This window comes from Balaenoptera ricei, chromosome 2, assembly GCF_028023285.1.
Source record: "Balaenoptera ricei isolate mBalRic1 chromosome 2, mBalRic1.hap2, whole genome shotgun sequence".
In the NCBI taxonomy this organism is placed as follows: domain Eukaryota; kingdom Metazoa; phylum Chordata; class Mammalia; order Artiodactyla; family Balaenopteridae; genus Balaenoptera; species Balaenoptera ricei.
Genome location: NC_082640.1, coordinates 100,250,985 through 100,278,883, shown reverse-complemented (window position 1 = coordinate 100,278,883; position 27,899 = coordinate 100,250,985). Strand labels below are relative to the sequence as shown.

The window sequence follows — 27,899 nt, the reverse complement described above, 5'->3', positions numbered from 1 at the left end:
CCCAGGGATGGGATAGAGAAGGAACCAGGTCTGGACGTTCTGTCGCCCAAAGCGCACGCCCTTTCTCCTGGAGGGGCTCTCTTCCAACCCCCACTCTTCTAATTCACTTAAGTACTAGACTACGACCAGACAAACCGGGTCCGGGATGCTTTCCCGCCCTCCCCCCAGCCGCCCACTCCAAGTAGCCTCAACCTACTCAGACCGCACCCGAGGCTCTGAGGCGCTGCGCCCGCCCCCACCCAGCCTGGGACAGAAAAAGGACGGGTGCACGAGAACCGTGTCCTACGCAGCCATCCCTCGGACCCCTGCTTCTCCTCGCCCCTTGCCCACAACCCCGGGCAGTTCTAGCACAAACCTAGCGATGCAATCCGGGGTCCGGCGGGGCGCGGGAAGCGCTCGAGGGCGGTGAGACCCCCGAGATCTCACGAGGAACTCCGGGGGGTGGGTGTTACCACGGACTCTTAAAGGGTCTTAGGACGGATGCCTTGCTCAAACGCGTGGCCTGGTCTGCAGGCATTGACCCATCCTCTTGGTCTTAGAGCCCAGATCCGCCCGCGTGGAGAGGATTTGGGGGGCGCCTCCCCTGTCCCCTCGCACCCTCTCCCTCTCTTCTGCCCTCTCCCCAGCCCCAGCAGACCGGTAGAGGCGGACTTGCCCTTTTCGCCGTTCACTCGGCCGCATTAGCCGAGCCTCGCCACGGACTGGACATCTACCCCATCTGAGCCCTGCGAGCCCGTGCGGTCTCACCTTGCGCGCCCGGGTCCCCTCGGAGCACCTCGGCGGTTCCCGGCGGGCCCGCTTTTTTCCGCTCCACCCCGCCTCGCCCCGCCCTGCCTGAGAACTGGGACGTGCGGTCCCTTTTTCACCCCACAACCCCGCCAGCCCCGGCGCAGAGCTGGAGAGGGAGCCGGACCCGAGCGCAAGTCGCGGGCCCAGCTGTGAGCCCGGCGGGAGACAATCCGCCGTCCGCGCTCGAGAGACGCCGCCGCCGCAGGTCATACCCAGGAGGGCATCTCCCGCCCGCGGTCCCGGGCGCTCCGGGGAAGGTGACTGCGGTGGCGTGTGCCCCAGCGCCGCCACGTTTTTGAGGGAAGGGGAATTCTAGCTTTGGCCCCCCCTGCGCCTCCGTTCTTAACCTGAGGCTAAAATGAGCCTGTGAGGTCCTATCCTCCCCCCCAACGACGGTTTGGAGAGACTGGATTCTCTGGGAACTGGGAATGTTGGGTGGCCTAGTTTGCCTGGGCCTAGGGGCTCTCTCTGGAGCTCCTCCTGGTACCAGCACATCATGCCAGAAAGGGAACTTTGGGCATTTAGAGTCCGGGCTTTCCCCTTCAGCCCTCCCTTGGGACCAAGTTGGACTACCTGTGGAGCTGACTCATCTTTTCCCGAGCCCAGGGTCACCACACTAGGACTTTGGGCCTGGAAAGCAACCATGTGGGGAAAGAAACAGGCAACCTGTGTTCTCTCCTGGTTCTAGCACATCCTGGGGGCTTCACTGCCCTGTCATGAGGCTGTGCTTTCCTTTCAAGGTTGTTGGGAAGTTACGGAACCAGCGATGCTGCGTAAATGGTTGTGGCTACCCACCCAAAAGGAGTGGTTATGAAGCATGTCCACCTTCCCCTTCAGTTTCTCTCCACAGCCTGGCCTGAGAGCTCACCGCATGCTTTTACTGGTTGAGTGGTACACCTGGCTGGGGCCCAGACTCCTGAAGACGTAGTGGTGGGGGGAAGGGGCAAGACATCCTGGATCAGGGAAGGACCACTGTGGCCACTTCAGCATGGCCAGCCTTTTGCCTTTAACCAGCCACAGCCCTTCACTGGGGTGGTGTGAGTGGAATGCTGAGCTTTTGAATTATGCTGGGCCTACATTTTTTTCATTTGTTTAATGGGAGATGGCAAGTCAGGGAGGAGATCATCCTCTGGGTTCCCTCCTCTGTGACTAGACAACCTATCCAGGAGCCCTGAGGGTTTGGCTAGAGATGAGGCTTTCCCTGAGCTCCTACCTTCCTCTACTAGATAGTTCGCCAGCCCCAACCCACCCCCTTCTCCATATCGCCTTTAGGAGGTCTTCACTGGCCTTAGGCACTCCTTGCGCCACTCAGGAGTCCCAGCCTGAGTCCCCTGCTGCCTCTGTTTCCCTGTCATCCCTAGGTGATTTGTTGGCCTGGGAGAGACAGCAGGAAGCCAGCCCCAAACACATGAGCACTGGGGGCTGCATCCTTTCTGAGTCTGCCCAGAGAAGCCAAGCTCCAGCCTACCCTCTCTATATCACATTTACATAACATCTGTCACTTTTCTTGCTTGGAATTCAACCTCATTCTCACATTTGATTCTGGCAACCAGGCTAGGAGGTAGACAGTTCAGGCATGTGTACTCCCATAGCCAGAAGAGGAAACCAAGGTCCAGAGCAGATAAGTGACCTGCCTAAGATCACACTAGTGGACTGGCAACCGCACAGTATCCTGGCCTCAACCCAGTGTTCTGGCCCCCAAGCAAGACTCTGTCCAAGGAACACACACACACACACACACACACACACACACACACACACACACACACACACACACGGCAGGAAGCTGAGTCAAAGCAAGGTTTCCAATTAATCTGAGAAAGTTAAGTCCAGGAAGGCAGAGATTTCTGTCTGCTTTGTTTATCACTTAATCTCAAGTGCCTAGGTCAGTACCCTCTATGTAGTGGGTGCTTATCAAGTGTTTGTTGAATGAATGAAAGATTCTTGGGAGAGAGTCAGTCTCCTGCAATTTGCAACACACTCTGGTCTTGGCCCAGCCCCGGGCCTTGATTCATAGGGGCCTCAAGAGGCCCTGACTCTCCTGAACTGCTGGAGCTCATTCTCTCCGTCCTTTGTCTTTTTTCTCGGGTCTCCATTTTAGGGTGTTCTAACAACTGAGCCCTATTAACATTTTCATCATGGGCTTCCGCTTGGCTCTGGCATGGACACTCCTGGTTGGGCCATGGGTGCCCATGGGTGAGTACAGATTGGAGGAGAAGTACAGCTAGGAGCAGAGGAACCCAGCATCCTCTGGGGTCCTCCAAGGACAGAAGCTGTGTCATATTCACCTCTGTATCCCTAGTCCCTAGCTAACCCAGCACGCTGCACATGGTAGCTGCTCATTTCAAGCTTCTTGACTAGATGAATGGATAATAGAATGAAAAATTTCCCCAAATACACAGACTTAGGGAGCCTTCATCTGCTGTGTCAGCACTTCCTATTTTATTCCTTACAATCTGGGGGCCCTTTCTCTCTCTTCTGTCTTCTCTCTTTCTTCATGCAGTAAGAACCCCGGATACCCCATAGAGGAAAAGACTGATTAGACACACAAAACAATAAAGGATCTTGGTATCGGACTGGACCCAAAGCTAAAGGGAAGTCACCAGTGTTTTAACACAATATGATAAAAACAAAAACAAAAATCAATAAGATACGGGAGTTTCCTGGTGGCCTAGTGGTTAGAATTCTGGGCTTTCACTGCCTGGCCTGAGTTCAATCCCTGGTCGGGGAACTGATGGCATGGCAAAAAAATAAAATTAAAAAAAAAGAATAATAATATCCATAAGCGTTTGTTACTTCAGCTTTGGACAGTCTCTTATTAGAATCTGAGGCCATTCTCTGTAGTCTGGGTCTCCAAGGAGAAAAGTGAGCTTAAGGTGCCACAAATTAGGTTTAAAAGAGCAAGTCTCTGATCATCAGGGGTGGGGGATGCACGAGGAGAAAGCAGAGAGAATCTGTGGCGTGATCGGTCTTGGCTGGAGGCGATAGCATGGCGAGGCGGCCCGTGCAGCTTCTCCCTTGCCAAAGCCGCTCATATTCCCATTCCTCCCAGTCCTCTCCTTGCCTTGGCCTTGGATTTTCCTTTTTTTTCCCCAGCTCTTGCCTCTTATTCCCAGAGGTATTCTCCCCCATAGGCGGCCTCCTTGTTCTGCCACCGGTTCATCTTATTTTAGAGATCACATATATGTGGCTGCCCTAGTTCCTGCCCCAAGTCCTGGATCCTTAGTTGAGTTCTTTGCTCAAACATCAGGGCCTGAGTCATCTTCCCTCTCAGATCCCCTGGCGAGTGTATGTATGATGTGTGCTGACGTGCGTGCTCCCAGGGCATGGGGCAGGAAAGTAGCTCTGAGATCCTGTCCTTGGTCTGAGTAGAGAGACAACCGGAGGAATGGGTCTCCCTCTGGCTGATGAGAGTCCTTTTCTTTTCTCTGTTCTCTGAGGTGAGCAGAGAGGGAGCCTAAGCCCTGTAGCCTCCTAGTTTGGGGAAAGGACTCTGGCTGGTCATCTGATCTACTGACCAGAAGGATCCTTGCTCCACTTCTGATTCTAGACCCTTCCTTCTGCCCCTACTGCCTGAGTTCTTTCCTCAACAGCTGAGTGCTTCCTCCTAGACCCTAGTTTTTGGAGAATAAAATAGGGTCAATAGAGGAATCATACGGGGAATATGATGCCCCAGAAGAGGAGGCAGCAAGGTTATCCACATGACCAGTCAGTCCCTGACCTCACCCAAGAAACTGGGGAAAAGATCGGGGTAGCAATAGGCCCCAAAGCCACAGCCCCATGGCCCATACCCTTGCTCTGAGAGCGGCTCAACGAGAGAGAGCCAAGCCATTCTCCATATTTCCCCTGCCCAGGGGTGAGTCACAGAATGATATGTCCTTCACTGGGTGGAAGAGTGGCTGGCTCTTGCACTGTATGATGTTTTAGGGCTGGGAACAGTTTCTGTCCTGTCCCCCAGGGAGTTGGGGTGTGAGGGAAGTAGAAGGCTCCTACATCCCTTGCACCACCACCACTGTTCTCTTTCACCCTCCTCTTCCTCTCTGAGGCCATTTATCAGCACACACTGGCTACACCACTTTAGTGCTCCCTGCCATATTTGTCCAGTGAGCAGCTTAAAGACTGGGCTTGAGTCTGGACATACTTTGCCCTGGGTAAGCTCCCTCCATACCCTACCTCCTGCACTGTGCTGGGTATCCACTTTCGGCTGCTGGCCTGTCCTCTCATGCACTGACTTGCTCAGCTGCCCCTTCCCTCTGTTCTCACACAGGAGCTCAGAACCCCATTTCATGGGAGGTGCAGCGATTTGATGGGTGGTACAACAACCTCATGGAGCACAGATGGGGCAGCAAAGGTAGGTGAGAGCCAAGTGGAGATGGAGCCCCAGGGTCAGGGAGGTAGCCACCGCTAAGGGGCAAGGGCTGGCAGGTACCAGCAAAGGCTCACCCATTCCTAAGGTTTTAAGATCTGTGGTATGGAAAGGAGCCCGGCAGAGAGGTCAGGGATCCCCCTGAGGATTCATCCTTGTCGCTACCCCTCCTACTCTAGGCTCTCGGCTGCAGCGCCTCGTCCCAGCCAGCTATGCAGATGGTGTGTACCAGCCCTTCCGAGAGCCTCACCTGCCCAACCCCCGGGCACTTAGCAACACAGCCATGAGGGGCCCCGCAGGGCAGGCCTCCCTGCGAAACCGCACAGTGCTGGGGGGTCTTCTTCCGTGAGAGCCTCAACCTCTGGGGAAGGGAGGCCAGTGGGGTCAGCTGGACACCTCCGTGTCTGAGGCGGGGAGTCAGGGAGTGAGAGAGAGAGTGATGGAGGGTCTGAGAGAGGGGGTGAGAGATGGAAGAGGAGGCAATGGGGTGGGGTAGGGGTGGGAGCAGGGGGAGAACATCTGCTTGGGGGAGGCATAAATCTGCGCCACCTTGAGCTGTTGATGGGAGTGGGGATAGAGGAGCATGGAAATAATCTGGTAGGTACTCTTGGGGGGGATCTGTTCTCACTCTGCCCCTGTGACTCCTAGGACAGGTTCAGGGCAGGGTTCTGATTCTGGTAAGAGGGCTGGGGGTGGGCCAGCAAAATGGGGGTGCCAGGTGGGCCTGACTGCCGTGACTGTGGGTTGTTGGCTCCCAGCCATAATGCTCAGTTCCTGCTGGCCATCCATGGTGCCCACACTTGCTTTCCAGTGTCCAGCGTCCCACTGAGGCTGGCAGACCCTCTGGGCAGGCTGCTCCCAGCTGCATGTTGGAGCCGGTGCTGCCAGCCCTATTGCTTAGGCACATTCACTGGGCACCTCTCAGTTACCAAGGAGAAGACCAAACTTACAACGAAAACAGTTTGGACGAAGGCTTGGGAAGGGGTGGGGAGATCAAGGCTTACACTTGCCCATAATGGCTTCTGAGTCTTTTGAAGCTTCAAGGGAAGGGGGTGGGGGGTCTAGATACACGGCTCAGTGGCCCTCAGCTGGCCCTCCCACGCCCTCCCCCATTGCGGGCAGGCTACCACGTGCTCTCGGACCTGGTGAGCGTGGAAAAGCCTGGCTGCCCGGCCGAGTTCCTCAACATCCACATCCCGCCCGGAGACCCCGTGTTCGATCGCGACCAGAGCGGGGACGTGGTGCTGCCCTTCCAGAGGAGCCGCTGGGACCCCGAGACCGGACAGAGCCCCAGCAACCCCCGGGACCTGGTGGGCGGGGCAGGCGGCTGGGGGTGGGGCGGGGGCGGGACCTGAGGCAGCTGAGGAGAGGCTCCCATACCCAGCACACCCGCAACGGCCGCCCGGCCCTTGCCCGCCCTGAGCCGCCTCGGCCACCCGACCCCCAGCTCAGCCTCCCGGTGTCCCCGCAGACCAACGAGGCGACGGGAGCGACGAGCTGCGGAGCTTCTCCGGGGGGCAGCTGGCGTCGGGGCCCGACCCCGCCTTCCCCCGGGACGCGCACGACCCGCTGCGTATGTGGACGGCGCCCGACCCCGCCACGGGACGGCGCGGGCCCCGGGGGCTGTACGGTGAGGCGGCGGGGGCGCGGGCGGGGGACCGGCGAGGTGCGCCCCCTCGGGCCCACCCGCGCTCAACTCCTCCCCTGCGTCCCCACGGCGCGGGCAGCCTTCGGGGCGGAGCGAGGGAACCGCGAGCCCTTCCTGCAGGCGCTGGGCCTGCTCTGGTTCCGCTACCACAACCTGTGGGCGCAGAGGCTGGCCCGCCAGCACCCGCTCTGGGGGGACGAGGAGCTGTTCCAGCACGCGCGCAAGAGGGTCATCGCCACCTACCAGGTCGGTCGCGCGGCCCTTCCCGCCCCCCGCCCCCGTCCCGGTCCCTGGGAGACTCCGCTGCCCCGCACAGCCCTGCATCCTCGGACAAGCCCACCCAGCAGCACCCCTCCCCAGACAGCTATGTCTAGCGAAAGCCCCTGGGAGTGATAAGGAGGCAAAACGCCACTTGTACCAGAGGTTGTCTCGTGATTGTTATTTAGCTGCCCCTCCCCCCTGCCCTCGTTCCTCGTGGGCAACGGGAACCTCCACCCCTCTCCTGTTTGAGTGTCTCTCCCGTGACTGCCGCTGCCTGCTCCTCGTCTCCCACCTAAGCCTTCCTTGAGCTCAGAGCCCTCGTGGCCTGGCTGCTCCAGCGCTGGCCCCCCATTTCCCCCTCTCTTGACCCTCAGAACATCGCGATGTATGAGTGGCTGCCCAGCTTCCTGCAGCAAGCACCGCCGACTTACACAGGTGAGGGAGTTGGGGGAACACCTGGGCTGAGGGGGGGTTTGGGGAGGGGGAGGGGGTCAGGATCCATAGGACAAAGAAGACAGGTGGGTTCATGTGACGAGAGTGTGTGAGGGTAAAGAGCCTATTTCTCTTCTTACCCCTGTGGACAGAGTACCGCCCTTTCGTGGACCCCGGCATCTCTCCGGAGTTCCTGGCGGCCTCTGAGCAGTTCTTCTCCACCATGGTGCCCCCTGGCGTCTACATGAGGTGAGGGAGGGGCTCAGATGTTTGTGTGTTTGGAGGGGTGGAGGTGTATATTGAGAAAAATCTGCCTCAGGAGCCCTCAGGACAGGCTTATCAATCAGAAGTGTGCCCATTCCCCAGGGAACAGTGAATATGGAGGGAAAGAAGAACAACAGTTGTTTAAAAAGATACATCATTGTGGTTTTTGAGCACCTTAATGTCCACTTTTCTGCATCTGTTTTAGATATTAATCCTCCAATTAAAGACGGGCTAATTGAGGTTCAGAGGGTGAGTCACAAAGCCTGCAGGTCTGAACTTCAGGTGTTGACACTACACTGGGGATATTTTTAGCTATAAGGACAGGAAGTGGGGCTTATAAGCCTTTGGAGGGAATTACAATAAAAATGTGTGAGAGCTGAAGAAAAGTATTGACTCCAAAATAATGAAAAGGAAACTTAAAGATATACATATTAAAAGTATATAAAATAAAGCATGCCAGTCTATTTTTTTACAACTGCATTATAAGTTAAAACAGTTCATGGATTAGATTATTTTTACTCTGGACCCAGTTTCTGGATATGGCTGATGATGGCCAAGAAATTGTAGTAATTGAGTTATCCATAGACAAGTAATTTCAAAAGAACGATTAATAATCCTTTTTAAAATGTTTTAATTTACATATATAAAAATATATATAAGGAATGTTGCCCACCATCCAGTTCTACAAGGATCAGGTCATTAGCCACTGCAGTCGCCTTCTAACAGTACACCCTGAAAAGGAATTCAGGACAAAAATCAGGATAAGACACTCGGTGCTTTGGGAAAACAAACCCCTTAGATAGTTAGAGATATCTCAGGAAAAAATTTTAATGGACCCAGATTGTTACATCTTCCCATACATAGAAAAACACAAAAACCATTTACTGAGGTATCTGATCCTTGTGACCAGCAGTAACCTTTTACAGAGATGTACGTTTGACTGCACCCATTCCCTAGCCCAAATCCTATATATACTGGGTTCTCCCCCTACCTCTTTGGAGCAGTCCCCTCAGAGCTACTAAGAGGCTGTTTCCTGGCCTATAGTCCTCAGTAAGGTTCCTGAATAAAACTGAAACTCACAACTCTTATGTTGTGCATTTTTTCTTTGAGTTGACAGTTTATCTCTATCTCTTTATCTATTGAGAGAGAGAAGAAGAAGAGAGAGAGAATGAACATGGTAAAATAAGGGATACACTTTTAGACGTTTGGTCTGATGTGGGGAGAGGGGCCTTCCAAAAATTCAGGTTGTTCAGGACCTACCCTGACCACACACCACCTCAAGGAAGCAATAGCCTGGGCCCTTGGCTCTAGCCTTGCAGACCAGAGCTGATGCCTGACATTAGGGCTTCATAGCCTCGGTCACCACTGCTCCTTGCGTTTCAGAAATGCCAGCTGCCACTTCCAGGGGGTCATCAATAGGAACTCAAGTGTCTCCAGAGCTCTCCGGGTCTGCAATAGCTACTGGAGCCGAGAGGTCAGGGCTGGGGGCACATATGTGGGTGTGTGTGTGTTGTGGTGTGTGTGTGTGTTGTGGTGTGTGTGTGTGTTTGTGTCTGAGGGTGTGTGGTGAAGGAGGGCAGTAGGACTGAGGCAGCCAGCTGGGATGGGCTGGGGTAGAGGAAGCAGTCTGGGGCACCCCAGCCATCTCCCCTACCAACTGTCTGAGATGACCAGGTAGCTATACACCGTCAAACGTCAGTCCTCCATGCCCCTCAGGGCTGTGTGAGGCACAGCAGGGGCCTGTGCAGATGTGGCTCTACATCTATTACTCCCTTCTAGGTTTTCCTTCTCCCTTGACAACTCTGGGTCCCCTGTAGGCAATGGAGTACCTCAGCCATCCCAGCCCCCAAGGAAACTTCCCAGTTAGACACACCAGGGCAGTGTGTGAATGTGAACGTGTGGGGAGGGCAAGGTGGAGAGAGGAATTCTGAGAGATTACCAGGAATTATCTGTCCAGGCCAGTATGGGTAAAGAGCGTTGACCATTAATTTAAAGCAAAATCAGATAACGTTGTGTAGAGTGTTCATAAAGGGGGAAGGCAGTGGGAGGAAAGAGGGAAGAGGCAAGCATAGAATCAGTCATGGAGCTGAGATGAAAGAGACCTCAGTGTCCTGCTAATACCTTTTGATTATTTTACTTATTTTATTTGATTAATCCCTAAGGCCCTTTTTATTAAGGGCAGGACACTGAGTTCGGAGAGGTCCTGTCACACAGCTGGTTACTAACCGAGCAAGGACCAAGACCTAGATCTAGTGCCTTTGTCAACCATACCGTCGAGTTTCCTAAAACAGAAGCAAAGTTTTCGGTTCCTTGTGCTTGTGGAGACCTGTGTCCTAGCAGCATGAGCTTTGGATGGGGACACTGCGCACCCTGAGTGGGGAATCAAGCTGTAGAGGAGCAATGGCCCCGCAGTTTGGGAGCAAATAGCAGGACTCGGTGGGCCCAGGACATGAACTGTGGGGTTGAGGGAGCCTGGCTGCCCAACCGCTGGCCTCATTAGCCATGCCCCTCTCTTGTCCCCACCCCCAAAGCACCCAAACCTACAAAGAGCTGAAGACGTGGACTCGCTGCTGCTGGGCATGGCCTCCCAGATCGCTGAGCGAGAGGACCATGTGGTGGTTGAGGACGTATGAGGTGAGGCTGAGGCTGTCCCTGCAGGCTGTGTATGCCTGGCCCCTGGGAAGAAGTTCAGCTGGAGCTCCAGAGTTGGGCAGGGAGGGGTGCCGAGGGCTGGGAGCCTGCACCCTCTCGCTGCTGAGAGAGCTTCTGACCTGCTGACCATGGCTCCCTCTGTATGGCTCAGGTCCCCCTGGGGCTGATTGGAGCCTGGGGCATGGGCTAGAGGAGCTCCCTCAGACTTGGTGTCTCATCCCCAGATTTCTGGCCTGGGCCACTGAAGTTTTCCCGCACAGACCACCTGGCCAGTTGCCTGCAGCGGGGCCGGGATGTGGGCCTGCCCTCTTACACGAAGACCAGGGCAACACTGGGCCTGCCTCCAGTTACCAGATGGCAGGACGTCAACCCTGCACTCTTCCGGAGTGATGGCACTGTGAGGAGGGGTCAGGACCCAGAGGGCAGGGTGGGAGGTCCAGGGCACACTGGCTTGAGACACGGAAGATGGGCGGCAAAACAAGTGCATCAGAGACAAGCACCTGGTGAGAGGGGCAGGGCTCACCCAGGTCGCTTTTCCCAGTATCACACACCAGGATGGAGGTTACCAGACCACCAGGATTAGGCTTTAGACTCTGTGACTCTGCAGATCCAGCGAATGTTTATTGAGCATCTGTTGCATGCCAGGCACTTAATAGGGTTCATCTCATTTACTCTTCGCAACAACTCCCTAAATGGGTTTAGAAGGTCCTTGACTCAGGAACAAACTGTACTTTCATGCACCAATATTCAAGCTGCTTTTGGGGAGTCAGCTGTCATACCCTGAGCTATCCCCTGGGCAAATGGCATTGCCTGCCAGCCAACAGACCAGTTTTGGCTGCCTTAACATCTTGGCACAGTATTGTTTCTACAAGTGGGTGCCTATTTTATTGTGTTTGCCCTTACTATTTTATAATATTGTTGGAAAGTGGAGAATTAAAGGCTATAAAGAAGTGATATGTACATGAGACTTGTAACCTTTTATAAAATCAATAGGTAGATAGGAATCACCAGCTATGCCAAAGGTAGCAAATCTTTAACTTTGGACTTCCCTGGTGGCGCAGTGGTTGAGAATCCACCTGCCAATGCAGGGGACACAGGTTCGAGCCTTGGTCTGGGAAGATCCCACATGCCACGGAGCAGCTAAGCCGGTGTGCCACAACTACTGAGCCCCCGTGCCACAACTACTAAAGCCTGTGCACCTAGAGCCCGTGCTCTGCAACAAAGAGAAGCCACCACAGTGAGAAGCCTGCGCACTGCATCGAAGAGTAGCCCCTGCTCACTGCAAATAGAGAAACCTGCTCGCAGCTACGAAGACCCAACGCGGCCAAAAATAAATAAATAAATTTATTTTAAAAAATATTTTAAAAAAGAATCTTTAACTTCAGTTGGGCCTCATTGGAATTAAGCTGGTCAAGTGTTTATTTATATTGTAGAGAGAGCTTCCCTGGTGGCGCAGTGGTTTAGAATCTGCCTGCCAATGCAGGGGACATGGGTTCGAGCCCTGGTCCAGGAAGATCCCACATGCCACAGAGCAACTAAGCCCGTGTGCCACAACTACTGAGCCTGTGAGCCACAACTACTGAAGCCCACGTGCCTAGAGCCTGTGCTCCACAACAAGAGAAGCCACCGCAATGAGAAGCCTGCGCACCGCATCGAAGAGTAGCCACCACTTGCCGCAACTAGAGAAAGCCTGCGCACAGCAATGAAGACCCAACACAGCCAAAAAAAAAAAAAAAATATATATATATATATATATATAAATATGTATGGGGGAGAAAAGAACTAAAGTAAAGGTCAGGTAGACAACACTGCTCATATACTGTTGAACACTGTCTCTAAAAGGCAATGTATATGCAGGGATTTGATTTTCAAAAACTTTTTTTTAACCTCTAAAGAATAGAAACTTTTTCTAACACATCATTCTACGATTCAACTTTTGTGCTGATTTTGACTCTTCAACTTTCATACCTTTTCAAGAACAAGTAACATAGGGGACTGACTGACTGTTTTATTCCAGCTATATAAAATAAGCAGCTGAATCTGTGAGAGAGTTCTCATAAATGAGTTAACTTACAGAGAGCACTCAGAGCAGTGCCCAGGGCATAATAAGTGATGACTTATTGACTTAAATGATCCCTGTCATTTATTATGATTATCCCTGGGGCTGATCTCTGGGAGCAACCTCTTGGCCGGAGGGCAGGTACCGGGTCTTTGCACTCACTCCTGTCCCTTCTTGGCCCCAGGTGCTGGAGGCCACAGCTGCCCTGTACAACCAGGACCTGTCCCGGCTGGAGCTACTCCCCGGGGGACTCCTGGAGAGCTATGGGGACCCTGGACCCCTCTTCAGCACCATCGTCGTCGATCAGTTTGTGCGACTGCGGGATGGCGACCGCTACTGGTTTGAGAACAGCAGGAATGGGTGAGGCCTGCCTGGGTTCCCACCTCAGACCCTACCTCGGCCTGGGCCGCAGACCCTCTGCCTGTAGACAGCCCCATGGGCCCTTGATTCCCAGCTGGCCCACCTCTCCCTCCCCAAGCTCTCTGGATCTTTCCCTGCGTCTGGGTTCCTGGGCCTGGGAACCTGCATCTCTCTCCCACCTCAACAGCTCCCCACCTCTCCCACCCCCAGGCTGTTCTCTGAAAAAGAGATTGCAGAGATCAGAAACACTTCCCTACAGGATGTTCTAGTAGCTGTCACCAACGTGAACCCTGGTGCCCTGCAGCCCAGCGTCTTTTTCTGGCATGCTGGTGAGTGGCCGGGGGGCCATTTGGCAGGGTTTGGGGTCTGGCGCCTCATCCCTCCTCAGCTGTGGGCTCGGTTCAGTGTGGCTGGATAGTAGACTCCAAGGGGGGGGCGTGAGCTATGGTTCTGCCCTTGGGAACTTTGGTTCTGGGCACCAAGGTGGCCACATACAGCTATGTACGGTCCCTTCTGCACAATTCCACCAGGTGCCCAAGCGAGGGCAGGACTGAGACGCAGAGAGACCTGGTGAGGAGGCTCACATTTGGCCAGGATGGTTGTAATATTAGGAGGGCCGAGTGCAGTGAGACTATCCTAAGGATATCTAATCCCACTGCAGTGATGAAGAAAGGAAGGGCTGTGTGTGTGTGTGTGTGTGTGTGTGTGTGTGTGTGTGTGTGTGTGTGTGTGTGTACATATGTACGTGTGATGGAGAGACAGGTTGAGCTTCATTTTTTATTCCACCTGTTACCCTAGTAGGCAGATGCCACATTCTTGGTACAATGGCAGGGGTAAGAAGCCCCCTCCCCTCTGCTCCCCAGAACTCTTTCTACCACCCTAACCTCCTCAGTGATCCTGTCCTAAAACTTGTGGCCCAGCACCCCTAGGCCTGTAGCTTCCTCTGTCTCCCCAGGAGACCCCTGCCCGCAGCCAAGACAGCTCAGCACAGAGGGCCTGCCAGCCTGTGCTCCCCCCATCATGCGGGCCTATTTTGAAGGCAGTGGATTTGGCTTCGGGGTCACCATCGGGATCCTGTGCTGCTTCCCCCTGGGTAAAAATGATGGGCGGGGGGGGGGGGGCTGGGTGAGAGGTGTAAGCTGGGTGGTGGGGTTTGAGTGTTTCCAACTATGACAACCAACCAACCATGCAGAGTACTGTTCCTCTGAGCAGATGAAGAAAACATCAGAGCAGGAGGGACATGAGAATTGTCTAACCTGCACGTAAGTCAGCTCCAGGGAGAAATGTCTTCCTGTTCTTCTGGGGTCCCCCGAAGGGCCCAGATTGGTTAGGAGCCATGGGCAATCCACAATCCACAGCAATCTGCAGGAGCCTGGGCCTGGGAAACTGTCAGAGGCAAATCCCTGCTTGAGAACCAGGGCTGGGATGTAGTTGCTGGAGCAAAGGCTTGGGACTTAGTCTTTGCCATGGCTGTGTGTGGGTCGACCTGCAGACTGGCAAAGTGGGTCCAGTCTCTGGCACAAGGACTCTGGCCTCAGTTTTTGGCTGGAAAGGGATCTGAGTGATGGAAGCAGAGGAGGCTGGGCAGGCACCTTAGATGCTACCCAAAGCTTCCCATGGGATGCAAAGCAGCTCCCCCCAAGGGAGCTTCATAATTTGAGACAATTGAATGGGTAACCTAAGAGGTGGGGAAAGCAGGGAGTCTTGCCAAGGAAAGGAGCCTGGGAAAGAAGCCACTGATCTCTCCAGACCCTCACCTTCCTCTGAGCATCCCGCTGCCTCTGCCCTCTCAGTGAGCCTGCTCAGTGCCTGGATTGTTGCCCAGCTCTGGAGGAGATATTTAAAGAGGCTCCAGGGCCAGAGCCACCAGAGCAGCATGTCTGAGAAGCTCGTGGGGAGCATGAAAGGTAGGCCTGGGGCTGGCCAGGGTGCGGGTGGGGAGGACGTGACTCCAGGCTACATCCCCCACCTCCCTCAGCAGCCTCAGGCAAAGGCCTCCCTTTTCTAGGCCTCCAGGCAGGCCAGGGCAGGCGGGAAGAGCCACAGGGGCATTAGGCAGAAGTTGGACCAGGAGTCCTCCATCCTCCCTAGCTCCTCCTAATGGTCCTAAAAAAAGAGAATGTGACTGACTCGCGGGGAGGAGTCACGGGACCCTGCCTACATTTCACAGGCTTACTGTGATGCACAAATTCCCGAGAACTGCTGCTTTGTGGTGTCTCACACTGGAATTTCAGGCAACAGAGAAGTCATTAATGAAGGTCTAGAGTCGCACTCATTGAGGATTAGAATCTTGGTTCCACCCCTACGGGCTACTGGACTTTAGGCAAACTTTTTAATCTCTCTAAACCTATTTTTTCTTATCTGTAACATAATAATAATAATAGCACTTACCTCATAGATTTATGAAGGTTAAATAAAGCAGTTCATGCAAAGCACCTGGTACAGTGTGGACACATAGTAAACACTCAGGACATGGTAGTTATTACGCTTCTCACAGGCTACAGGCACAGCAGGACTGTCGGGGAGGGGACGACCTTCAGGACCCAAGAATGGACAAGGAGCTTAGAGGTCTTGGTCTTCCTCCAGCCCGGAGCCGGCCCTCTTCCTCCCCGAGGCAGGGGGCCCCAGCTGACCCAGCCCTGTCTCTCTCCAGCCTCAGAATGGCAGGGCCGCAAGGAGCCCTGCCGGCCTGTGCTCGTGCACCTGCAGCCCGGGCAGATCCACGTGGTGGATGGCAGGCTCTCTGTGCTCTGCACCGTCCAGCTGAGGCCCCCGCAGCAGGTCCACCTCATCCTGTCCAGCAACTGCGGGGATGCCGTGCCCTACTGCTCAGGATCTGCAAGGAGTATGACCTGGTACGGCCTAGCCAGCCCCTGGCTCCTTGTCCACGGCCACAGCCATGGAGGCAGCTGAGTGGAGGGGCGGGAGCCCTGGGCCAGGCAGGGTTTCTGGCTTCTAGTCCCCAGCTGTAGTACCAGATAGAGAAACTGGAACACTGTTTTCCTGCTCTGAGCCTGCTGGACGACACGGTCTCCACAGTCCCTTCTTACTCTTGCAGACAGAGTCTACCTCCTCCCTTTCTAAGGGCGCCCTGGCAGGTCCTAGCCGAGAGTACTTAGAAGAGGCTGGGCCCTCTTTCCTATGCCCTGATTGCAGGATCCAGTGAATTGTTAGGGATTCCGGAGGGGAGCTCAGTCAGGGGCTGATCTTCAGCTCTGACTCTGTCTGGCTCTGGTCCCCTCCATCCTCTGCCCTTCCTGCCTTCCCGTCCCTTCTCCAGTATGGAATAGACAGGGAAGATGGGTTTGCAGACATGCCTTTGAATGCTGCCTCTGCACCTACAAGCACGCCACTTAACCCCACAGAGCCCAGGAGATAACAGTATCTCTTTTGCAAGGGTGCTTTTTCCAGTCCCCCCCGCCTCCTGCCGCCCCGCAACAAAATTCATGTAAAGCTTGTGGCCTCAAGAGGCCTTGATGCGTGGTTGCTCTCCCTACTGCCCCCTCCATAGGTTCTGCTATTTGACCTGGGGGAAGAGCGGCAGGTGATGCTGGAAAACCTCCGGGGGGCTCTGAAGGAGAGTGGGCTGAGCTTCCAGGAGTGGGAGCCGTGGGAGCAGGAGCTGATGAGGGCCACTGTGACGCGGGAGCAGCGGAGCCATCTCCTGGAGACCTCTTTCAGGCACCTTTTCTCCCAGGTGTGTATGTGAGATCGGATCTGTCCATGTGTGTCTGCCTGTGGTGGTGCCCTTACCTGTGTGAGGCCATGGGGTGAGAGCTTAGGCAAGGGCCTTCAGAGCTTAAGGAAGTGCTCACCTCTGCCTGGGAGGTAGGGAAGGCTTCCTGGAGGAAGTGTCCTTTGAGTCTCCATAAAGGGTGAGAATGGAGCTGGTGGGAGTTGAGAGCTACAGACTGGAAGGGGAAAGGTGACCGAGTGACCACCTGCGAGGCCGTCCCCGCACTGACAGCCCACTTGAGGAGTGTGGTATTGAGGAGCCTTTGGGGTCTGAACCCTACTTGGCTTGAGTAACTAGATGCACCTTTCCCCCTTCTAGAGAGCGGGTCCACATTAGCATCTGGTCCTTGGCAGAGAGAGAGCCCAGACTTCCTGTCTCCCAGGGTAACTTCGTTCCAGCCCCTGCTGTTCACCGAGGCTCACCAAGAAGTTTCAGTGCAACCGTGGCCACCAGACGGTGCAGCAGTTCAAGCGCTTCGTCGAGAACTACCGGCGCCACATCGGCTGCCTGGCCGTGTTCTACACCATCGCCGGGGTTCTCTTCCTGGAGAGGGCCTACTCTGCGTGACGGCCATGGCGGGACAGGTCTTAACAATTAGCCACAGCCCTGGGGGTGAGGCCTATTGTGAGTGACGGACAGCCCTGGGGGCGGGGCCTCCGGGTGCGGGAGGGGCCTGCTTGAATGGAGACCGAGGGAGGCTTGTTGCCTGCAGTGGTAGCCGCCGGCCAGCGCCTGCGCTGAGCTCACCCGACTGGTCCCTCCGCAGACTACGCCTTTGCGGCTCATCACGTGGGTATCACGGACACCACCCTCGTGGGCATCATCCTGTCGCGGGGCACGGCGGCCAGCGTCTCCTTCACGTTCTCCTACATCCTGCTCACCATGTGCGGCAACCTCGTCACCTTCCTGCGAGAGACCTTCCTCAACCGCTACATGCCCTTCGACGCCGCCGTGGACTTCATTGCCTCATTGCCTCCACTGCCATCGTCCTCGCAGGCAGGGCCTGGGAGTCCCGAAGATTCTCTCCACGTCCTCCCGCCCGCTGCAGCCTCCCCCTCCTCTGAGAGCCCCCTCCTCTCTACCTGCACGTAATTTGAGTGTGAGTCTTAGATGTCCTTTCATAGGATGACGGTGGCCCCCGCACTGGTGTGAAGTAAGCCCAGGAGCCCCTCACTGCCTCACGCTCTCAAGGCCACCTTACCAGCCTCCCACTGACATGTTACTAACACTTCAGAATGAGTGCACATAATGTGTGAGCTCTCCCAGGTTTTATGTTTTAAAACATAATTCTGAGGAATTCTCTGGTGGTCCAGTGGTTAGGACTGGATGCTCTCACTGCCAGGGCCCCGGGCTCTATCCCTACTCGGGGAACTAAGATCCCACAAGCCTCTTGGTGAGCCAAACAAACAAAAACACGTAATTCTATGAGAGAAACCAAAGGAGTGAACTTCTAATGGTATAATTTCAGATGCATGTGGCTGTTTTCATGGATGGTGTGTATATGGGGCAGGGGAGGAACAGGAGGCTTATTAAAGAATAGAAGTCCAGATCCCTAGGGTCCTTTTTCAGGCCCCCAACTCTGGCTGGCTGGAGTCCTAGAGCTTGGGCTGAATGGGTTGAGCACCCCCAGTGGGCTGGCCCCAGGCTCAACCCCACCCTGTCTGGTCTTCCTTAGTCCTACACAGTGCAGGCCATGTGGTGAATGTGTACCTCTTCTCCATCAGCCCACTCAGCATCCTCTCCTGCCTCTTCCCCGGCCTCTTCCATGACAACGGGTGAGTGAGTGTGTGTGTGTGTGTGTGTGTGTGTGTGTGCGCGCGCGTGTGTGTGGCCTGGCTCGGGGGTGAAGGGGGTGGAATTCTTTGCAGAAATTCTCTTGGCTCAGAGGAGTGTGTCACCCTCCAAGTTACAGGACAATGACCAGCCTGAGTCCCCAATCCCAAGTCGCAGAAAGGGAGCCTGGTGGCTGGTGTGGGGTGCCCCCTCTGGAGGATCCTTTCTGGAGGTCCCAGACATCTCCTCACAGGATCCGTCCTTGCTTTCCCTAACCCTCAGGTCCGAGGTCCCCCAGAAGTGTTCCTGGTGGTTCTTCCAGACCGTGCGAGGTGAGAGCCCTCTCTGCTCCGTGAATTTCTGGGCCTGGCTCTGAGTTCCAGGCTCTGGGTTCTATCTGCCACAGGCAGCCCAGTGGCTCTCACTCGGCCCTCATAGCCTTCACGGTGAGCCAGGCTCTGCCCTTGCCCTGAGCGCTCTCCCGGGCAGTAGGAGACTGCATTCCAGGCCTTCTCTCAGGAGCTTAGCTGGGCTTCTGCCCCAGTTCTGAACTAGTCCCTCCCTCTGAGGAATGGGAGTGCACCCCTCCACCCCCGACACACACACCTACCATGACAGTGACTTTGAGGAATGCTATGCCCCAGCTGCATAGGGGAGGGGCCAGGCTCTTTGTGGAGCCTGGTGGACACCCCCTCCCCCTCTCCCCCTCTCCCCCTCCATTCTGTAGTCTGTCTTGACAAGCTGTTAAAGGGGCATATTCCTAACTCCCCATAATCACCCATTTTAGAGCTATTAGCTGTGAATCTATTCAAATGCTTCTTAAAGCTATTTATATTTTCACTCTGTTCCCTCCTTGGGGTAACACGTCTTCTACACTCCTTTCTGTGAAACACAGCGTGTTGTTTTTAATTTTTCTTTAAATCCTAAAACGATCGGCTTTGAACTTCAGAGAGTGCTTGCTAACTCCTGCACACTGGGGTTTAGTGGATCAGGCCGCGTTTATGCCCTTCTCTCCATTCAGGACTTTACAGGCTTTGGCTAGATCCCTTCTTAACCTCTACTTTTCCACACTACAGGGCTCTAATCTTCTTCACTTCTGCCTCTCTCCTCCTTGATCACTTGAGGGGCCGTTATCTGGAATGGCTCCAGTACTGCCCTCCTGTGCACCCCTAGCCTGGGATCCCCTTTGAGAGGAGGGATCTCCCACCAGGTCTGGGCCAGATCCAGGGGGGCTCTGGTGATGAGCAGCGACAGTGTGGTCCCACTCACTCACTAACGGTGCCAGTGCTCATGCTTGGTGTTGTGGCCGCCAGGTAGAGTGCAGCTGGAATGCTGGCCAAGCCTTGACTCCCTGACGGCAGGGCCTACAATGTCCAGGGTCCCACCCAGAGGGCTCAGAGCAGCTGCCCTGTACATTCATTCATTCAGCACACATGTCCATAAGGCCCATGGTGTGCCAGGCCCTGCACTAGGCACTCGGGTGCAGTGGTGAACTAGCCTAGCCTGGTCCCTGTTCTTGTGGACCTGAGAGTCAAGAAAGTGACAGACGTAAAACAAGTAATGACACAGGTGCTTGAAAACTAACAATCGTGACAAGGTCCATGAAGGACAAGTAGGGTCTGTTGAGATGAAAGGTACCTGTGATCAGTGGTGTCGGAGAGAGGAAGAGGGAAGGATGCTGGGCTTTCCGACCCCTGCCTGGAGCTGTGGAGTGGAGAGGGGACCCTGGCAGCCTCAGAACAGCCCCCTCTGTGAGGCCCTGCTCCTCTGCCCTTCACCCCATGTTCATTTGCAGGTGTCACGGGGGTCATGCTGTTCCTGCTTCTCGCCATCATGTACATCTTCGCCTCCCACCACTTCCGGCGCCGCAGCTTCCGGGGCTTCTGGCTGACCCACCACCTCTACATTCTGCTCTACGTGCTGGTGAGGGCTTTTGGCTGTGAACCAGGCCAGCGGAGTCTGGGCAGATGTTCCAGGGAGGCAGTGATGCCTGAGACACCAGTTCTCCATCCCCTTAGTTATTTCAAGTGTCCTCTTCACTTCTCCGTATCTCTCTCAAAAGGTGGAGATTATAGTATGGGGCTCTCAGGTAGGCTGACCCAATATGCGGCACTTGGAAGACTGACTCCCTGGCATGGGATTTGTAGTAGCGGGCTTACCAGGCTGATCTGCATTCCTTCCAGACACCCCACATCATTTCTGCCCAGCCAATCTTTCCCTACTTTGGGTGGTGGTTTGGGCTCTTGGGTGGACTGTCTGCATTCAAGGGAGCGTCACCTTCTTAAAGAGAAACTTACCTTAAATAGGTTCTGCCACTTTTGTTCTGATCCTGTTTTCTGGGGTGTTAGCCACCCCATCCAGCTAGCTAAGTGCCACCTGTAAAGTTAATGAACTCGCTCAAAATGTCTTCATTGGACTGTTGATAAAATGGATTTTTAAGACCCCACCTCTCCCCTTTCCTTCTTAACCTGGGCCCCTGCCTCCCTTCCTTCACATTCCCTCCCTTCTTCTCTCCTGTTCCCTTTTCACCTTTCCCTGGCTTTATCCTCAGCTGCTTCAGCTGGCTATTTCCAGAGATGATTCTGATGTATGCCCCTATGTCATGGCTCTACTTGGCCTGCCTTTCTCACAGACACAGGCATTTCCCCAGAGGGCACCCTGAGGGCCTTGCTGAGAAGTTAAACCAAGTCCCAATGCTCTGATGTCCCCATTGATGATAGCTTGGCTGCCAGCATTCAAGAAGTGCAGAGCCCAGATGGCTGCCCTATCACCTGGCTCCAGGCAGAACTGCACACAGGGGTCTCCTTTGTCCTGAGACAGGGGAGAAAGGTCATCATTGCCTGGGTCAGGCTGGTGCTGGGGTTCAGTCTGTCTTCCCTGGTAGGTAGGAGGATCTGTTTCCATCCTGCTTGAGGCTCAGCACTTCATGGTTCTGAAGATGACTATCCAGCCTGGGCTTAGGATGCTTCCTAGAACTGATGACATTTGTTTCTCTGGAAATTGTGGCTAATTTATGCCTCCCTCCCAACATTCCTGATAATGGGTAGAGCCCTAGCATCTGGGTTACTGTTTCTGTTAGGGGTGGAAATGATGGTCTTGTTTCTGGTGATAAAGCAGCTTTTTTGAACTAGATGGGAGACCCAGAAGAGTGGCCAGCCTGGTTCCCTGAGACCAAGACCGGTTTCTGATTTATCCCCGGTTGTGGGGATCACTGGGGGATCCAGAAGGGAAGTTAGCAGCTCAGAAAGGTGCAGGCCCCTCTGCTGGGAAGTCCTAGCCCCTGCAGCTTGGGAGCGTCTCATTTGGGGGGAGATCAGAGCCAAAGCACCTGCTGCCTTCCTGTTTATCTCAGGTATGGCCACTTGACCTCTGGCAGAAAGAGAAGTTACAAGTAAACGACCCCAGTGTGGAGCAGACCCTGGGGAAGGGTGTCCAGGCTCCTGATCCAGGCTGTAGAGGGTGGAGTTAGCACAGCAGAAACTGAGCTGGCAGGCTGTTCCCCAGGCTCCTCAGTCAACCATGACCCTGCAGCAGCTTTGTGGTTTAAAGGTAGAGCCAACACCGAGCAAGGTGTATAAACAAAGGAGTATGAAGTCACCTTGACATTGTCCTCAGCCTGGTTGGATTCTCAGAAAGCCTTGGGGGTGGGCGTGGGCTCCGTAATGAGAGAGGAACTTGGGAAAACTGGAGCCAATTCAGAGAAGAGCCCAAGGAGGTTTGAGTTAGCTCTGTGGGGAAAGTTTCAAGAATTGGGTAACACTCAGCTGGAGGAATGGAGAGCTGAATGAGGAACCAGAGTTCACTTTAACTGTTATGTGTTGAGGGTCTAGTCTATACTTGCTCTGTGCTAGGCCCAGCAGAGCAGGGGGAGGCTCTAAGCTCTGCCCTCAGGAACTGAGGATTTGCTGCAGAGATAAGTGCCATGCCTGTGAAATGATCAAAATGAACAGATAATACAGGATTAATTGCTGAGCTGAGTGTTCCAGTCAGTCCGTTAGAAGAGCTCATTGAAGGGAGTTTTGTTTGGGCCAAACTGGTTAGAGAAGACTTTGGGGAGAAGGTGGGACTTGCGCTAAGCTTAAGGAGAGATTAGCTAAGGTTTGACAGGGCAGAGTGGAAACTGAAGAGCATTCCAGGTGGAAAGAAGGGCATGAGGGACTTCCCTGGAGGTCCAGTGGTTAGGACTCTGTGCTTTCACTGCCGAGGGCCCAGGTTCAATCCCTGGTTGGGCCGAAAAAAAAAAGAAGGAGAAAGGCATGAACACTGGTGCAGAGGTGGGAATGATGATGGAATATTTGGGGCACAGAGGAGATGGGCCTGGCTATGAATGGCCAACAGGGCAGTCGGTGGTGGCAGGACATGGCGGACCTGTGCAGGCTGCAGCTGCAGCTGAAGGGCTGTGGCTCAGCTGAGAGGCTGCGCCAGGTGGGAGATCATAGAAAGAGAAGAGCAGAGGGTGAGGAAATCAGGCTTGGGCAACACACAGGATTGGGGGTGGGAGAAGGAGCAGAGCCAGTGCGGGAGATAGAAAGTAAACAGCCAGAGAGGGAAAGAGGGAGAACCAGTAGAGCACTGTTGCAGAAGTGGCAAGGCTGGGGTGGTCACTAGAGCCACAGGCTGCCAAGCGTGGGAGCGAATGCAGTCTGAAGGGAGACCTCGGGGTCTGGTCACTTGTGAGCCCTCTGTGAGCAGGTCCTGAGAAGACGTGGAGGCGGGAGCCAGACTGACCATACTCAGGAGCAAGCAAGTGGGAAGAAGGGGGCAAGTCGTGTCTGACCACATTAGACCAGCTTGTTGGGGAAAGGACCGGAGCTGGACAATACCTGTCAGTTATTTCATGGAAAAGGAGGACTGGTTAGGTGTTCTTAGTCTCCAAAGGGATCGGGTAAATTGGGGAAACTCCTTCCATTAACTCAATAATTACTGAGCACCTACCGCGTGCCAGGCAGAAACTGATTGGAGCTGAGAGTGTCGTGGCAAATGAAACGGACGCAGTCCCTACTCCTCCAGTCCAGTGGGAGAACAACAGTAAACATGTCCACAGGTGAAGGAACACAAGTATCGCGGCTGACGACAATGCTGCGAAGGGAGTTAACAGGGAGAAGGGGTAGAGAGGGCTGGGTGAAGGCCTGAGGAGGTGGCGTTTCTGCTGAGACCTGAAAAATGAGATGGATGGGAAGAACTAGGGGAAAGGCATTCCCAGCAGAGGGGGCAGCAGGTGCAAAGTCCTGAAGCAGGAAGGGAGGGGGAAATGCTGGCAGGTAGAGGCCAGAACATTGCAAGGCCTTGTGGTGCAATGGGAAATCATCTAAGGCCTTTTGAGCTGGGAATGACATGATAAAACAAACTTTAAAATGGCTGTCTTGGAGAAAATGGATCACAGTGGGGCAACCCAGTGGGAGACTAAGTAGGAGGCTACCGCGTGAGTGCATGAGTGCAGGTGGCTTGGTCTAGGGTGGTGTCAGGAAGATGCAAATAGTCTCATTAACATAAATGCTTTGGAGGATGGGTTGGGAGAGGTTAAGTTTTGGAGCCTGGAAGGAACATGGCACCTGGTGAGGGGAGAATTGGGAAAGGATGTAGGGGTCAGACCCTGTTGTGAGTGTGGCTTGGATCTCAGCTATACTCTTTGCTCTCTCCAGCTCATCATCCATGGCAGCTTCGCTCTGATCCAGCTACCCCGTTTCCACATCTTCTTCCTGGTCCCAGTACTTATCTATATGGGGGACAAGCTGGTGAGCCTGAGCCGGAAGAAGGTGGAGATCAGTGTGGTGAAGGCGGAGCTGCTGCCTTCAGGTACCAACATAGAGGCTGTCAGGGGAGCAGGCTGGTGGTACTGAGGAAGCTGACAGGCCAGGGGCAGAGCCTGGACCTTGAAATCTCCTGGCCTGGCCCAGTGGAGTTAGCAGGGTCCTTGAGGTGGTAGGGATGAGGGAGCTGGTAAGAGAGGCTCTTTGCCAGGGGACCTGAGCCTCTCTCACAACAGAGGAGGAGCCCAGGCCAGGCTGCTCCTTGTCCTGCTGACCACCAGCCCCAGTGCTGCCCAGCACCCGCTCAGGGTAGACGTGGCCTGAGGGGAGTAATGACCTCTGATCGCGGGAGGCCTCCTCTGTCATATTCCAAAAGCAGAGCTGAGGCTGCAGGTTGGGGAACTCTCTAGGGGTCACATTGTTGCTGGGTTCAGGACAGCAGCCTCCCACCCACCTCCCCTCCTCAGGAGTGACCCACCTTGAGTTCCAGCGGCCCCAAGGCTTTGAGTACAAGTCAGGACAGTGGGTGCGGATCGCCTGCCTGGCTCTGGGGACCAACGAGTGCCACCCCTTCACCCTGACTTCTGCGCCCCACGAGGACACGCTTAGCCTGCACATCTGGGCAGCAGGGCCCTGGACCACCCGCCTCAGGGAGATCTACTCACCCCCGACGGGTGACAGCTGTGCCAAACATCCAAAGGTGCCCAGACCCAGGCCGGACGCACCACATGCTCCCACAGCCCCTTAGCAGGCCTCGGTCCTGCTGCCCCAGACTCCCCACTGTGTTCCTCCCTTCCCCTATCCAGAGACTGATTCTTCCAGATGATGCTACTAAGCCCCCCACTACTCCCCACTCCATAAGCCTACCTGCATTTCCCTGCCTCCCATTTCTGGCTTCAGAACTATGGTGGTAGCCGAACTTACCTCAAACCCACTCCCCTCCCTGCAGCTGTACCTCGATGGACCATTTGGAGAGGGCCACCAGGAGTGGCATAAGTTTGAGGTGTCCGTGCTGGTGGGAGGGGGCATTGGGGTCACCCCCTTTGCCTCCATCCTCAAAGACCTGGTCTTCATGTCATCAGTCAGCTGCTAAGTGTTCTGTAGGAAGGTGAGTGTCCCCTCCTCCCACCAGCCCCTGGCCCCCTGCTCCCTATCACTGTGTCCATCTGAACCTGTCTCCTGCCTCTGTCCTTGGCCTCCCTGGTCTGGGAAAGGCTGAGTTGGCCTGACCCCAAGGGAGTCGGGATATTCCTGGACCCTAAGGGACAGAGTTGTTTCACTGATGCCTTCCAGGCTCTTCCCTCAGTTAGGGGGTGCCCCACATAGGATGTGCTTCTGAGAGGCCCTCCAGGCAGCGTTGGAGAGGAAGCCAGCACTTGAAGCACTGTCGGGTCGGGAGAGGGAAGGCCACACTTGGGGTGGGGCACAAGTGAAACTGGCTCTGCTCTCAAGAGGAAGAGGAGGGGAGGCAGCAAGGCAGGGCTGGCGGGCCTGGATGGCTCTAGGAACACAGCCCAGGCCCTGAGGCCCCTCCACACCAGGCCCCTTCGCCTCACCCTGGCCCTGGTGGCAGGCCCCTGCTTGTCTCTCCGGGCCTGGCAGGTGAGTCAGGGCCACAGGAATGCAGCGGGCAGAGGCCCAGCCTGTATGCTGTCAGCACTCAGCGGGTGACAGACAGCTCCCCTGCCCCTCTGTCCGTGCCAGCTCTGTCTCTGCCTCTTAACTCACACAGCCCCGTTTCTCCCCATCAGAAGCTGGAGGTGGGTCCCCCCGGGCAGCTTCCATTCCCCTGGTCTCTCTTTGAGCCCATGCCCATCCACTCCAGGCAGCCAGCTGGGTCTTCCCAGAGGCTGTTCTGTGACATACCCCTTAGCGGGACCCTCTCCCTCTGGGCAGCCTGTAGGTTGGGAGCCTAGCAGCCTGAGCAGGGCCCACTGGAGGGAGTGGAAGGTCAGGCTCCGCAAGAGAAAGCTGCTTCCCACCCCAACAGACCTTCAGCTCACTTGACAGGGTCCTTTCTCATGGCCCTAGGCTATTGCTCACTTCCACTGCTCTGTGCCCTGGGGCAACTCCATCTCCTGCCTCAGAGCACGGCCCTGTGGCCCCATACATTCCACCTGCCCAGGCTATCTGGGGAGAGGCACAAGCTGCTAGAGACCAGAAGAGTTCTATTGGTGTGATGATTCCTGGGGTGTAGGGAGCCTGAGATGAGCTGGGTCCCAAGCTCCAGCCCTGTCCCCAGATCTACTTCGTCTAGGTGACACAGACCCAGCGGCAGTTTGAGTGGCTGGCTGACATCATCCGGGAGGTGGAGGAGAATGACCACCAGGACCTGGTGTCCGTGCACATCTACATCACCCAGCTGGCTGAGAAGTTTGACCTCAGGACCACCATGCTGGTACGTCAGGGCCGGCCAGGCAGGGCAGCTCAGTGGGTATGTGGGTTGACAGGGTAAGGATGGCCAAGGCAGGTGGGTGGACCACCATCTGGACTAGGAGCTGACCCTGGCCCTGCCAGGCTGTTACCTTCCTCCTCTACTCCCTCCCCCAGTACATCTGTGAGTGGCACTTCCAGAAGGTGCTGAACCGGAGTCTGTTCACGGGCTTGGGCTCCATCAGCCACCTTGGCCGACCCCCCTTCGAGCCCTTCTTCAACTCTCTGCAGAAGGTCCACCCACAGGTCAGTTCCCACCCCATATTCAGGTCTTCTTCACCTTTCTTGTTTGGGGTCTGAGCAAAGCTCCCAAACCTGCTCCATAAGGGAAGGAGAATCCATCTCCAGGGAGATTGGTGGGGTAATGGAATGGAAGGAGAGAGGTGTGGGTCACCCTGAGGGGCAAAGGGAGGAAGCAGGCAGCAAGGACTTGCCACCTCTGAAGCCGTGATGCCTTGTCCAGAAGGAAAGGCTTGGTGGTTGGGCTGACCCTCACCATGAACTCAGAGTTATCCTTACCACCAATACTGTCCAGCCCTCACCCTGGACACCAAGCTAACCTTCACCATGAACACTATGCTAGCCACACTCTCAAAGAAACTGGGCTAGCCCTCAATGAGACACTAAACTGTCCTCAACTTGGACATTGATTAGCCTGGCCCCTACTGGAAACACTGATCTTGCACCTGAAGCTAGCAAATGCGTTGGAAGACGGTAAAGGCTGGAGGCACAGAGAGCAAGTCTACCAAAATTGAGTTAGTTTTATAAACACTGAGGCAGCCCTCACCATGCATGGTACGAAGCAAACCTTCATCAGGAACATGGAATGGTCCTCACCAAGGACTCTTGCTGGTCTTTAACATGAACATGGAGCTAGCCCTCCCTCTGAACACTGAGTTAGCCTTCACTTCTTCCTCCAACAGGTCCAGAAGATCGGGGTGTTTAGCTGTGACCCCCCTGGCATGATCAAGAACGTGGAAAAGGCCTGTCAGCTCATCAACAGGCAGGACGGGATTCATTTCTCCCACCATCATGAGAACTTACAGGCCTCCTGCCCAGGGCCTCTGCCCACTGCCCAGCTGAGCAGAGGTTTGGCCCCATACCTCACCTCTAGCTTTCCTGTTTCTGGCTCCCTCAGCCGTCTCCCCATTTGCGCCTCCCAACCTTGGTCCAGGTGGCCATGGTCAGTCACGTCATGAGGGTTCAGGGACTCCCAGGCCCGGAAGGTCTCAGCCTGGAGAAATGCAAGGCACTGTGTGGGGACTAGAGGTTGGGAGGCAGGAGAGCTATATTATTGCTTTGGGGCAAAGTGACACCTCTTCTTCCAAAATAAGAAAAAAACTCAAAAGACTGGAGCAGACTAATTGTGTGTGTGT

General features: G+C 55.0%; 1 protein-coding gene across 1 annotated transcript; it reads left to right on the top strand.

Annotated features, from left to right (window-relative positions):
* The first annotated feature begins 6,578 nt into the window (after positions 1–6,578).
* Positions 6,579–27,883, top strand: DUOX1 (dual oxidase 1). Its single transcript, XM_059913391.1, is given in 26 exon segments — positions 6,579–6,785; positions 6,883–7,049; positions 7,439–7,499; positions 7,649–7,745; positions 9,144–9,234; positions 10,292–10,394; positions 10,637–10,809; positions 12,656–12,831; positions 13,042–13,160; positions 13,787–13,924; positions 14,625–14,738; positions 15,485–15,636; positions 15,639–15,686; positions 16,343–16,528; positions 16,950–17,151; positions 17,334–17,522; positions 17,525–17,563; positions 18,243–18,342; positions 18,623–18,672; positions 20,136–20,263; positions 23,983–24,136; positions 24,558–24,790; positions 25,040–25,198; positions 26,333–26,488; positions 26,641–26,769; positions 27,447–27,883. Coding segments are annotated over 26 exon segments (3,495 nt in total). The 5' UTR covers positions 6,579–6,730; the 3' UTR covers positions 27,723–27,883.
* Positions 27,884–27,899: the final 16 nt, after the last annotated feature.